General features: G+C 53.0%; 2 protein-coding genes across 2 annotated transcripts in view; one reads left to right on the forward strand and one right to left on the reverse strand.

Moving 5' to 3' along the window:
* Positions 1-10,210: 10,210 nt before the first annotated feature.
* Positions 10,211-13,068, reverse strand: ENH_00056070 (zinc finger MYND domain-containing protein, putative; the record flags this gene model as incomplete). Its single annotated transcript, XM_013583857.1, has 3 exons — positions 10,211-11,943; positions 12,603-12,754; positions 12,920-13,068. The coding sequence occupies 3 exons, from the start codon at positions 13,066-13,068 to the stop codon at positions 10,211-10,213; spliced, it is 2,034 nt and encodes a 677-aa protein (XP_013439311.1).
* Positions 13,069-13,770: 702 nt separating this feature from the next.
* Positions 13,771-13,891, forward strand: part of ENH_00056080 (ribophorin I, putative) — a gene marked incomplete at both ends in the record, with an annotated part of 5,727 nt that continues 5,606 nt past the window's right edge. The window contains 2 exon segments of the mRNA XM_013583858.1: positions 13,771-13,863; positions 13,868-13,891. Of these exon segments, the coding sequence (XP_013439312.1) occupies positions 13,771-13,863; positions 13,868-13,891 (117 nt within the window).

The following is a 13,891-nucleotide window of genomic DNA, read 5'->3' on the forward strand; positions in this document are numbered from 1 at the left end:
CGATTTCGTGCAGCGTATGGTCACGTACAGGCTGCATAAACACAAAACGAGCAGCGGCAGCAGCGCAAGCACTGTGCAACCGTGCCATGCGCCAATCAATCCCTCCATCACACGAGTTACCATATGCTAAACACGTGATGCTGCGATGTCCATGCGTTGTTTCTCAGCGACCACTGTGGCGCACAGAACACACGCAGACGCCCAATAACCACTCTACAAATAGACCCTCCACTAAGTTGCTCTACGAATCGCTCAAGGCCCACCACCACACAACACAATAACATGCACACAAAACTACTGCAGGCCAACGGAATCCGAAGTACAAGTTTTCGAATCGATTACCATCCACACAGAGCTGCTTTGACGTAGCGCCAACTCTACAAGCGTCATGCGCCGCACTCCTGCACACCAGCCTTTGCAACTTGTCTCGAGTTCAGCTCGGCGTGCAGCAAAGAAGGCGCAGCTACAACGTACAGGATTCAAGCACCCATGGCGCTAATGGCGCACAGAAATTGGTCGCGGCGCAATTGACATGTGGAGAGGGCGCTGCAACGTACAGGCTGCATGGGCACATAACGAACAACGACAGCTGCCACACGTTGTAGCTGCACAGTAAGACGGTCAGCTGTCTGGAAACCGCGCTTATTGCCGGTCAGCTGCTCGATGGAAGCTCCAGCGCAAGCTCTTGGTAATTCCTAAGCGAACTCGTGTGTTGATGTTCACTTGGGTCATATGGCTACTTGAATTTGAGCTATCCACCGCACTTTCTGGATTGGCGAAAGTCCGGTTTTGCTGCAGAGGTGTGCGAGGTGCATGGACTGCTTCAGCGGGTACCTTTGTTTCTACGTTCAAAAGCGCGAGAAGTTCTCTCCAATCGGAAGAAATCCCTGAGAACTGTACGAAAAAAGGCCTTCTAGCTCCAGCCGGTACCAAGCTACAAGTGTTGATGAAAACCTCATTGTCTGGTCATTCGCAGACGAACACTATATCTACCTGTACGGTTAAAGTACGCGAATCGCCAGCACTTGCAATTAAACGAACCCATTACTCTGGCTACCCTTTTCCGCACTCCACATACTTCATGTTGCGTGAGCAACAGTAAAACTCCCATTTTCCGTAATGTATGGCGTTTAGAAAAGGAACAGCCTCTATGCACTGAACTTTTTCTTGTACAGCAAAATTTCCACGCCTTCTAGTGATTTTTTTCTATACGTGCCCTGAGTCCTGAAGCCTGACTCGTTCAGAACGATGGCAGACCCGCTGCACATGAGCTGACACGCAGAACGCAAAAAGTAGCTTCGGACTATTAAAAGGCGCCTGCGAGCAAAAGATTGGTGGTGCATGAGGGATGGTCTACCACAAGGAACCTCGTACTCGGCATCCCATGATGCCGTGATGTGTAATCACGAGAGTTTTGCAGAACATGTGCCAAAATGAACGCAAGGAAAACACGCGCAGACAGCCACCCATTGCAGCAGTTTGCGTCTGTTGTCTGTTTGCATGTGCTACCTCGCGGCGAAAGCGCGTATTCCACTTCGCGGCGAAGACATGCCTGATTCAATTTTCGCGGCGTTCAGCAGCGGCGAAGCTCAATAAAGGCGAGTTAGCAAGACTTTTTTACCAATAGATTCAGTGTGACGGGGTAATTTCATTCGGTCTTGCAGTTCAGGCAGACCAAAAATGCACAGCTTCCTGCTGCATCAAACACAGGTGTCAATGAAAGCTGTTGTGTAAGTGAAATCTGCGACGTGGGTACTTGGGCAGCACGCGAGCATAGTCGTTGCATAACTAAACTTCTGCTGGAGAAGCGTGCATGACGAAATACACAGTTCACAAAGGCTTGGAGCCAGTGCAGTCCAGCGGGACGTGTATTAAGATTATTCCTTCATCTGAGCGAAGTTGAGAAATGAAGGGCACTGCACACCAGCCTCCGCACTCCGCCTGTAGTCCCACACCACGAATGCAATTCACAATGTGCGTATTCATAGAACGGTTTGCTCCTGTGGTGGCGTAATACTTTGTAAGGCGCTGCTGCCCCACTTCACGGCTTTCGATAGTCACTATAGGGTTCTACCGGGTCTAGACGTTGTCGCTAACTGGAGCAAAGTCGCATGAGGAATGATTATCGTAGGGACGTTGGTACGCGCTTCGATATGGCTCGGAATCAGCAGCAAACAATCATGCAGTCGCGCCGATAGTAGAAATGATGAACTATCCACTGATTCGCCCGTGTGGAGCTGTCACTACAGCAATTACGAATTCTGTCAATATGGTCATACAACACACGAAACCACGATGCTACAGACAGTTTGCCACTGCTTCAAAAGATGCACCCATTAGCCCCTATTCAAGGTCCATGCAAAAACGGACGCACATACCAACGCTTGTGCAAGTGAACTACAAGGCCTTAGTATTTCTGCTATGAGGCAACAAAACCAACCGAAACCTATGCGATGGCCTCTCTGGTCATGACGCTTTTCCACAGGCGCTGCATAAAAGAACGGCATGCTCACTACGCGCACACAGAGACAAAACTTCCAAATGCCCGAATAGACAAGGTTTACCAATGTCCATGCCGCCTTCAGTTAGTAAACGAGTAAAACTTCTGTAATGCTGCAGCAACAGAAGAGCGATTAGATGCACTTTTCCGCAGCATCCCAAATTATTTTGAAGAGAATGCACGGCAAAGTAATGGAGCGTTCCAGCCCTGGCAAGTACGTCGCTTTGCTAATTGGCTGCATGACGCAAAGGGTAACTCACGAAAGTGGTTCTCGCGAGTTCAGCACTATAAAGGCACCATTCAGTGCGTGTCTTGGCCGCGATATCATTGAAACTCAAGCAGTTACTTCTATGATTCTAGGTCTCCGTTGTTGCACGCCAGGATGCTACATGGGCCATTCTCTCATAGGATCGATGTTTAAAATTTGCTAGCGCTCAGGGCAGAATGGTGTACCCAGTGGCTTCCAAAATGTTCTGAACTCACAGCCTCCTGAGCCAGTGCAGCCAATTGTGCATATAATATCATAGAACATCGGCAACCTGCTGCCCTGGGCAAAAATCACTTATTCCCAATTTTTCCACACGGAATATGATTCTCATATGGGATCCAGACGAATTGGCTACTTCAATAGTGCAACTCCCCCTAGTAAGGACGCGCTCCTCTTCGGCACGCCACTGAAAAGCGTATTTAATAATTGAATGCATCAGCCGAAACAAGCAGCACCGCGGGTTTGATGCCTCCTTTCTGCTAACCAGCATGCTTGCGCGAGGAAAGTTGTCGTTTGATGGCCCTGGGGTGAATCCCCTTCATCTATATTTCCTTCATTAATTGCACCTAAAATACGGCCTCCCATCCCACTTCTTTGACAAAAAGTAGATTGCTTGCAGTTAACAGAGGGCAGCCTTTGGCAACTCAAGTGATTGCATCGCGGTGACCAAGAAGCAGCCTGTCGTTTTGCCTTCCTGGGTGAATTTTTGCGTATCTTGTCCCAGGAATGCGCAAAACACGCCGGTCTGCTAGGCTTCGGTGGGAAGACAGTTATATTTCGGCGAAGAGCTTACGTCAACATTGCACATGTCTTTGTCCTTTTCTGCAAGTATTCGCCTTGGAAGCTTGTAGTTTGCTTTGTTCTGCGTTGTGTGAAGAAGCTTGAAGCATTGCATGAGAACGAAGACCATAGCCACTGCAACTATTACAACGGCGGCCAGCATGACCACAGAAATATGGTCCATGCCTTTGAATGTCCGAGTGGTGACGCTATGAAGATGCAAGACGGCATTTTTCTTCTGTAGCTGGCTACCGACACCGAGAAACAAATCTCCCATTGTTGCCAGATTGCCGTTGCGTGCCTTCAGATTCCCGTCATATACGAAGGCTGTGGTAATTAAAACATGCTTTCGCAGGTCTTGGCCCCCAAATCGTTAAAGTCGTGAAATAGGCAAATTTCCCACGAATGATGCGGCTGAGGGTTTCTGAATAGGTTTCAAACACATACCACGACAGCAGGGCCCCAAACGCCAATAGAGCTGTACCCGGAGACGCCGTCACATCGGGGCATATCTTTAGGCCTTCAAAGGTGAAGCTTGTTTCAATGGCTTCAGTTTCAATGGTATGACCAGGAGGGTTTAGGAAAGATCTTTGCAACGGCCAGTCTCAAAACTAAGAAGTGCGGGAAACGGAAATCCATTCGAACCGCATGCTATAAATGGCAGTTAAATCGTTCCTGTACATCTAATGAGAGAAGAAAAAATGTATGCCGGTTCATTATCTGGTTACCCTCGGTAATAGTTGCAGCTTGGAACAAGGGACGGTCCCGCTCCCACGTGTTCTTTCCGTAGTGGGTACCAACTAACGAGCAGCCACACCACACGTTTTAGAGTCCTCCTTCACAATCATTTTCATCCAAGCAAAACAAAAGCATACATAAACGCCATAATGCAGCGTAGTTAGTCCAACGCATTGGTAACTTTCACTTTCTCTAGAACACATCATACATGAGACCAATTGGCCACTACACGCACACACAGTTGGTGGCAGCGAGTTCTCCGGCCGCGTAACTGATCAATGCAGCTGAATTGTTAGAGGCTATATAGGAGAGTTAAATAATTGATAGCATTTCAAAAATGCTTGAGCTATTCTCCACAGCATGTCGCGTGAGATGGCCAAGGTGTCGATGTAACTTCCGGTCACTGTTGTCCAACGCTCACTTTCCAGCCCCTCTTCTGGTCCGATTGTTTCAAAGAATGTTTCCCTCCATATGATATTTCCTACAGCCTGTTAAGTCTTTTATTCAACATGTTTTTCATTTGCTTTTTTTCATGAGTCGACTGCCCTCTATTCTCCCCAACAGTAGGGCTGCACGACGGTGTTCGATGGTATTCCAAACGAGCTGCGGTTTTCCATTCTGCCTAGACAGCATTTAAAAACAGCACATCAGAAGCGCCAAATCTGTGGTGTTTGGACGAGCACATTACTCCCGTTACTAATGAGAAGCTGTTGGGTTACTGCCTGAGCAGCCACATATGCTCGCTTTGTGGGGCCAACGCACGGCTACATGGGTTGATAAACATTAGGTTATTCAGTAGTTCATGATCTCTTGCTTACCCTAGCGACTTCTTTTTTTGCATGCCTGGCATTCTTTATTTTGCTCAGCAGTCTCTCACTGCAATGCGTAGTCGTCGTAGTCGGAAGCGTGTTCATCCGTCCCCCTACAATTCCATTGACGCCTGGTCTTCCTTACTAAATGTGTTACAAATACAATAATTCGAAGGCTCAGTAGCGTCCTGCTGCTCTAGAGGCGCTAAACATTTCAATTATCATTATAAGCAAACTGTTGTGCTCTCAATCTTGTGAGAGTACCAGCAAAAACTTTTTTTGATGGCCAGGCATGCTCCGTAGCTGAAAAAAATAGCTTCTCGTGCAGCGGTCCCCCCTCAGCGACAAGGCGTTGGGTTAGACCACGCCAAGTTTCACAAAATCACTGTCGTCAACTACTAGCACAAAACGAGGGGTGGCCTACCTGGCGAGTCGCACTAAACCTAAAAGCAAGGTAGTTAGAAAGTACTGATACAAACGTGCGTCAATGTTCACTACCTGGTACGGATGCATGTCTTGTTCTTTTACCTACACAGCATTAAAAGCTCGTCCAACTCATAAACTGCTCTGGCTGTCTTCTATGGTGAACTGGCTTACCTTGATGCTGCTCTCGTCCTGAAGGAACCTGGATGTGGCCTTCTTTTTCGAAAGTCTAGCAGCTTATTCGCTTGTGACTTCTCTTGAGCCAGTCAAGTTTGCCAAGCCCATCAGCTCCTTCAACCACAAAGCTGTACTTCGTTGCCATCAGCGTGAGGTAGAATTTTACAGTGCCGTATGCCGAATTGTAAGCCTGTGCGCGTTCGCGCCCAGGATTATGATGGTTTCATGGTGCTTTTTGTATAATTAGATGAACAGATGAAAGAAGGCTTCAATCACACGAAGCTTTGTTTTCCTGTCAACCCTTCAGCATGACTAGAAGACCTAGAAGCGGTAACAGGAAGAGGGCAGATACATTAATTCTAGGTAATTTTTTCCTGGCACCACTAGTCCGACGAGTACAACAATATTTGTGCATTCTCAGGTTTATAGTAGTGTGGGAACCCGTGCACAAACGTCGCGCAGCTCTGTGCTGCTACTACTAAGAGCCTGAAGAGATCATATGACTGCTTTGTAGTGCAGTGTTTGACGCCAGTTGCTAAGGGTCCGCGGGGAGGGGAGAATGCCAAGATGGAGTTGGACTTCAAAGCAAATTTTTCGAGTGAGGCATTTGAAGATGTGCTGTTTGCTGGTAGCATCCGCTTATCTGAGGCAACACCCAGCTGATTGCACACTGGACTTTAAAGCTTCAAATTAGTGTTGACCTTATCTTTTCAGTACGATTATGATTTGGAAAGTGCCATCTTGCAAGGAAAACACGCTTTCGGCTCACAGATTGAACTCAAAAGTCCAATGTAAGTTTCAGTTCAGCTTGGAATTTGCCGGGCTTCTATGTCATTCTGAGATGCATTACTTTTCATTTTTCAGGTTGTCTCTAAGACAGACCTCCCACCAAGCTTCCGATAGTTTGCGCAACTGCAAGTCCGTCACTACTTGCAGAGTATCCAGATGGTGGAACTATTCACCGGGGTCGCCCTGCTGTGGAAGATTCACCAGGCCCACCGAATGTCTTCAGGAACACTGCTTCCAGTGCGTAGATATTCCGTTATAAATTTGTGCATGTTTCGAAGGCACCCAACTTAGTGTTTCTCGCATAGCTCCCTCGCCTCATATATTCAGTTGAGTGCTTTTGAAACATGCACAAATTTATAACAGAATATCTCGAAATCCAGGATGGCAGCGCATTTAACAAGTTGCTCTGTCACACTGGTGCACCATCGTCACTTCTAATCGTGAGAGCCAAACACAAACTTTCTGCAGCCGTTGAGCTCATGAAAATGAGTGAAAGAAAACAACAGCTCCATTTCCCGGCCCTAGTAGGGAGCAGGCGTCCGTACGGAATAACCTAGGTTAACCGTGTACGAAAGAAGCATCTTGGAGGACCACGGGACAGAAAGGGTTAACAAAAACTCTCGCCATAGACAGTTTCAAAAGTATTGACCCACATGGTAAAGAAAGTCCCAGTTAGGCAAGCTGTTCCTGAAACGTGCGTTAAAGGAATCTTTGTTGTCCAAATCCCACCACACTGTTACCACGATCTGGATACTCTGCAACTAGTCACAGACTTGATAAATCGGAGGCGGTGCTTCAGCTAGAGTCCAAAAGTGAGTCCAAAAGTGTGCGTATAAACAGGGAAAATAAGCAATTTTCTGCTCAGAAGGGAGAAATACCGAGTGCAGTGCCAGGGGAACTCAAAGAATTACGCTCTGTTGTAGCTGAAGAGCATGATCTGTGCCTGAACGACAACTAAATTAGAAACAACTGTATGCCAAGTGGAAATAAAGCCACCAAGGACTATCCAACTGGCAAAAATTAAAAGAAGCTTGAAATAAAGAAGCTCGGCAGGTTTTCAACCAACTTTCCCTGGAGGTTCCATCAGGAAGCATGCCATCGAAACTCTGTTTGAAGTAGAAATCCGGCATGGAGCGGCGCGGCAGAGCAAATAACGAGGCCAGAATTCTGTAACGAGCTTGTCATGAACTCGAATAAAATTGTGGAAACTTCTATTCGTTTTAGTGGGAAGGAGCAGACAAAGGCGAGCCTCTGCTGCTTCAGACCTTGTGGGCGCGCTTACCTAGGACGGCACTGTTTTGAAGTGGCCTGAGAAAGCCTAAGAAGTAAATGTACAAGCCTACTGGATTAATTCCTATTTCACATGAGGCTACATAGACGACAATGTCTCGCGAGCAAATATGCACACAGTGAGAGTTGCTTGGTGTTTGCTTATGCATGCACCTGACGGGGCTGCTTGAGAGGAATCAAGCTAGAACTTTTCCTAAACACCCTATTTTGGGATTTTACAATTCTTTGGAGCATATTTGATGTATTTAAAAGGCAGAGAGGGCCCCACTGGGCTATTAGCTGGAGCTGGCTCTGCCGCCGCCGCGCACGGCGCCTTTCCTAGGTGGGGTGTGGGCGTGCATGCGCGCCTTTTGGGCCAAGGAGCTGAAAAGTAGCAAAAGAAAAGAATAAGAAGTGGCGAAGGAAGTGGAAAGAGCCGCAGAAAAGAGTCAAAAGGACAGGAGCCACGCGCAGCGGGGGAGCAGAGAGGCAAGAAAATGGCGTTGGGAAAGAAACGGGCGGAGGCCGCGGCGGCGGGCGAAGCAGCTGCAGTCGAGTCTTGGCGAACAGGATCTGCAGGTTTCGGTGAGAAGCGTGGCTAGCTGTGGCAGCAGGCGGCTGCTCGTTACGACGACCTGCAGCTGCTGCAGCTGCTGCAGGCCTGCTAGCTTGCTGCTGCTGCAGCTGCTGCAGGCCTGCTAGCTTGCTGCTGCTGCAGCTGCTGCAGCTGCTGCAGGCCTGCTAGCTTGCTGCTGCTGCAGCTGCTGCAGGCCTGCTAGCTTGCTGCTGCTGCAGCTGCTGCAGCTGCTGCGGGCCTGCTAGCTTGCTGCGGGCTCCGATCTCTTCCTCTTGGACTCTAAGGCTGTTTCAAAGGCCTATATTTTGGGCGATGGGCTCTTTGCGTCTTTTTGCTGCCAGGCGCTCGTCTCAGCTCGACGCTCTGTTGGCTCGCGGGCTCTTCTCTCTCCTTCGCAGCGCTGACAGTTCCGCGGCGAAAAGAATGGCAAGCAGCAACTCACAGAGGCTCCAAATGAAACTTTCTTCCATTTTACTGCTGCTGCTGCTGCTGCTGCTGCTGCTGCTGCTGCGCTGCTGCCGTGCTGCTGCGCTGCTGCGCTGGTTCGGTGGCGCCGCGCTGGGGTGCGTTTCTGTGCGAGTCTGGGGTGTACGTACACCTGAAAGCTTCCTTTTGTTTGCGTTTCTGCCACTTTTTCAGGTTTGATGTTTGTTTGGATTACATGTACGTCAAAAGAACACAATATGCCCCCAACATGTACGCCTCTCTCTGGCGCTGGCTGAAGAACGCCCCCAAGTGAAAGGCGGACCCGCAGAACCCCCAGGGGCCCCTTGGGGGCCCCTCGGGGGCCCCCGAGGGGCCCCTTGGGGGCTCCCAAGGGGCCCCAGGGTCTTGGGGGCCTTCCGCTGGCGCTCTCTGAAGAGAGCAGCAGCAGCGCAGCAGCAGAGCAGCAGCAGAGCAGCAGCAGAGCAGCAGCAGAGCAGCATCGGCGGCTGTGGGGTCCCTTTTTGCCCTTTTTCTCAGTGAATTAAACGAGCTTTTGTTTTGGTTTTTTCCAAAAAGTCCGCAAATGTTTCTTTTAAATCTCTTTGAGTAACCCCCCCTGCCTCTCGCAGCAAATTAAAACTGAGAGAACTCTTTGCATGCAAAGGGCAGCTTGTTGAATTCAGGCTTTCTGCTGCTCCCTCCTGGCTAGCTTTGGAGGCTCTGCTGCTGCTGAGCTGCTGGGCTGCTGCTGCTGCGCTGCTGCTGCTCCGCCGCTCCTGCTGGGCTGCTGCTTCCACGTTGCTGCTGCGCTGCTGCTGCTGCGCTGCTGCTGCTGCGCTGCTGCTGAAGGCAGCAGCCAGCCGAGCGGCGCCCGCAGGCAGTTCTGCTGCGGGGGCTGCAGCAGGCCGGACTTGAATTAAAGAAAATGCCATAAGTTTGGTGCTTGCATGCGCCTCCTCTCAGCTTTTTTCGGATTTTTAAAAAGTTGAATTGCTGCAGCAACATCAGCAGCATAATGGCAAAGTTGCGGCGAAGAGGCGCGAGAAAGCGAATTGAAAGAAACTTAGCTAGCTAGCCAGCAGAAAAAGCGAAAACTCTGGCAGCTAGCTAGCTGGCTAGCTAACTAGCTGGCAAGCTAGCAGTGCGGCGAGGCAGCTGCCACAGATGCAAACAGATAGTGGGATAGAAAAGTAGACAGACAGATACGTAACTAGTTAGCTAACCGGCTAGCTAGACAGCTAGCTTGCCAGCTAGTTGGCTAGCCAGCTAGCTTGCCAGCTAGTTAGCTAGCAAGCTAGCTAGCTGCCAGAGTTTTCGCTTTTTCTGCTGGCTAGCTAGCTAGCTAGCTAGCTAGCTGCCAGAGTTTTCGCTTTTTCTGCTGGCTAGCTAGCTAGCTAGCTAGCTAGCTAGCTAGCTAGCTAGCTAGCAGAAAAGGCGAAAATGCTGAAATGCTGCTAAATGTCGTAGCCGAGAGCGGCCAATTCCCTTTCGCAGTCCGCCAGTCTTTCTTCTGCGAGCCGCCCCTTTTTTCTGTCGGCGCTGCTGCCTTCAAAGGAGAAGAAGATGCTGCAGGCCTGCAGCAGACACTCGCGGGCCTGGAGAGCCAGCTTGGCCCTTGCTTCCGAGCCTGTTTCCTCCTCCAGCGCCCCCGCTGCTGCTGCTGCTGCTGCTGCTGCTGCTGCTGCTGCTGCGGGCGCTGCTTCGGCTGCAGCGTCGGCTTCCACGCACAGCTGCCAAGCCTTCCGCGCCTCCGCCTCAGTGTCGGACTGCGCAAGGAACAGCAGCAAAGAGCCTTCCGTCAGCAGCAGCTCAGCGCGCGGGGAGTTGAAGCGGCCGTGCAGCGCAGCAGCAGCACGAGACAGCTGCTGCGCTGCTGCCAGCCCGAGCCCGTTGTAAACAGCCACGAGGCCTTTGCAGGCGCGGTGTATGTCCTCTGCAATGGCGCTGAGCTGCAGGTTTCCGGGGTGTACGTACACCCGAGCAGCAGCAAACAGCTGCAAAACCGCAGCTCCTTCCTCTGCTGCTGCTGCTGCATCTGCAGTGCAGCAGATGCAGCAAAAACGATCTACAGCTTTCCTCAGCCTCCCCATCAGCGCTGCGAGGCCCCTCACCTCTCCCGCAGCAAGAGTGCCTTCGCACATGCAGCAGCGAATGGCAGGCCCCGGGGCCCCTAGGGGGGCCCCTAGGGGGGCCCCTGCGGGGGCCCCCGGGGGGGCCCCCTGGGGGGCGCCCGAGGGGGCCCTCTCGCCAGGGGCCCCCAGCTGCTCGATCTGAGGCAGCGTGAACAAGCTAGGCTCTTCAGAGGAGTCTGCCTGGGGGCCCCTGGGGGGCCCCCTTGGCTCTGCTGCGCAAAGTCGCAGGGGCTCCCAGCAGTTGGCCTCCGGCCTGTGCATGCAGCAGACCGGCAGCCGCAGCTTCCACTGCCTTGCTGCTGCTTCTAGGGCCCGCGGGTCTTTCAAGGGGGAGGCCCCCTTGGGGGGGGGCCCCCCTCCAGGGGGGCCCCCCGCCCCAAAGGGGGCCCCCCCTCCTAGGGGGGCCCCCCCAGGGGGGCCCCCTTCTAGAAACCGCTGGCTGTTTCTTTCTAAATGAAGCAGCACATCTGCTTCTGGTGAGCTGCGCAAGGCGACACAAGAAGCTTTGGGGCAGAAGACAGCAGACAGCTGCAGGTCAAAAGCCTCAGCGGGAGAGAATGAAACCGGAAGGCCACTGCTGCTGCTGCTGCTGCTGCTGCTGCTGCTGCTGCTGAGGCTGCTGGGGCTGGAGGCGCCGGCAGTGCCGTTGGCGCTGCTGCTGCTGCTGCCGTTGCTGCTGGCACTGGGGCCGGATGTGGGGCCGCCGCAGCACGCGTTGGTGCTGCTGCAGACGCTGCGGCCGCTGCCTTGGCCGCTGCTGCTGCTGCTGCTGCTGCTGCTGCTGCTGCCCGTCGCCGGCTCGCTGCTGCAGCTGCAGCAAAGGGCACACGTGCAGTTGAAGCCGTAGGCCAGCAGCAGCCGCCGCCGCCTCTCCGCCCGCGGAGCAGCAGCAGAAATGTAAGAAATGCAAATCTCTTCTCCACTAACAATCGAACGAGAAGCATAAATGGCCATCTCCAGGGGCCCCCGGGGGCCCCCAAAGACAACTGCAGCATTTGGAAGGCAAGAATGGTTAAACCGACACACCGGCGGTCCATACAGCCCCACTGCAACTTCTCTCCCAGACTCGCAGCACGGGCAGACCCCACAGGGGGGCCCCCAGGGGGCCCCCGTAGTCCTCCCGGTGGGTTATAGAGAAGACGTTGGCTGAGAGACAACTCAGCAGCTTCTCAAGCTCTTCTGCTGGAGGCAGCGAACTTAGCCCGAGGGCCTGCAAGCCTCCGTGGGCAGCTTCGAGGGAGAGCAGCAGCTGCTGCAGCAGCGCAGCAGCTGCAGCGCGAGAACTGAGGTAGTCCGAAAGGGCATTGCTGCTGCTGCTGGCACCCCCTGCTGCTGCTGCTGCTGCTGCTGGGTGGCCCGCAGCAAACTCTGCAGTCGAATGGCCAGCAAGAAGAAGCCGCAGCGCCAAGCGCTGAGTTAGGTTGGGTCCCCTGCCTCCCGATGCCTTCCTTATGTCTGAAAGCAGCAGCAGCAGCAGCAGCAGCAGCAACAGCAGCAGGCAGCAACATGTCACTACACATTAGCAACAGCACGTGGGTGCACCAGGGCTATCCTACCCGCTCGCCAAGGAAGAGTACTTTAGCACTGAGGGTTTAGGGTTTAGGGTTTGGGGTTTAATGGCCGCTCAGGCCACTCCTGGGCCGTTCTTGCCAGCAGCAGCAGCAGCAGCAGCAGCAGCAGCAGCAGCAGCAGCAGCAGCAGCAGCACTGCTCACGGCTGAAGATGGGGCACTCGGCCTTGTGGCGGCCCCAGGCGGCCCGCTGGCACTCCGTGCTGCAGTAAGTGACGGCCTTGCATGCGCTGCAGCGTTTAGCTGCTGCAGCACCGCGCCCGTTTGCTGCAGCAGCAGCAGCAAAAAGGCCCTGGCTGTGGTCGTAGGGCCGGAGGCACTGGTCGCAGGAAGTCACTGGGCTGGGGGGGCCCCCAGGGGCCCCCGGGGCCCCTGGGGCCCCCGGGGCCCCTGGGGCCCCTGGGGGCCCCCACGAGGCCCAGCCGCAGCCCCAGGGACAGTCCGGGGCTGCGCGAGCGGACCAGACCAATGGACCACTCTGGCGAGCTAGTAGTTTGCCGGCCTTTATGAATTCTTTGGCCACAACTCCAGCGCCTCGGCCCCCCCCCACGTCGGCGAGGACCCCAATGGCCGGGGACCAGAAGCAGGGGGGCCCCCCGGGGCTCGCCATTGTTCACTCTGCAGGGTGAAATGAGTTTTTAATTCAATAAATAACACAAAAATGCAATTATAGCCGCAAAAGTAGCTGATCTGCGGGGTACCGGGGGGCCCCCCTCGATTCCAAGTGCCCGGGGGGGGGCCTCGTGGGCCTCCTCTGCTGCTGCCTTTTAAGCAGCAGCTATTCCCGGAAAAACATGTTTTTTTAAGTTTTATTTTATAAAATAAGAATGTTTTGAAGGCCTGTGTGGTGCTCGACTTGAGCTGTAGCGACAGCCCGAGGCATCGAATATACAGTCGGCGGCTGTCTCACTGGATCGGGCGCTGCAGTTCGCTGTCTGTACAGCCCGGCACTCAGCTCCTTTGCAGATATTTGTGTCTTTTTTCCTTCATTTAAACTCTCTTTTTTCACCTCTACAAAGAAAGAAAAGAAACAAATGCCCCCCCTTTACCTGCGTGATCACCGCGAGTGCCTTTGACAGCTGGGCGCTGCAGACTCGGGCTCAGCTGTACATACACCCCAGCTCTTGCCCTTCTTCGCTGCCCTCCCCTTCCCTTCTGCTGCACTTGCCGCATGCAGCTGTTTTGAGGTGCAGCGGGGCAGCCTCAGCGGGCTGCTGCTTGTGTTATAAGCAGCAGCAGCAGCAGCAGCAGCAGCAGCAGCAGCAGTGAGTCGCCTGGAGCAGAAAGCCGCCAAAACTTCTGCTTCGTCCAGATGCGAGCGGTCCCCCAGGGCCGGGGCCTCATGGGGCGTGGGGAAGCTGAGAGCAGCAGCAACTCCCGCAGTTTGCGAGTTTTACCAATTCGATGAAACTGAAATCCCTGCTGCAGCAGAT

The sequence above is a fragment of the Eimeria necatrix genome, genomic scaffold, assembly GCF_000499385.1.
Source record: "Eimeria necatrix Houghton genomic scaffold, Enh_scaff461, whole genome shotgun sequence".
Lineage (NCBI taxonomy): Eukaryota > Apicomplexa > Conoidasida > Eucoccidiorida > Eimeriidae > Eimeria > Eimeria necatrix.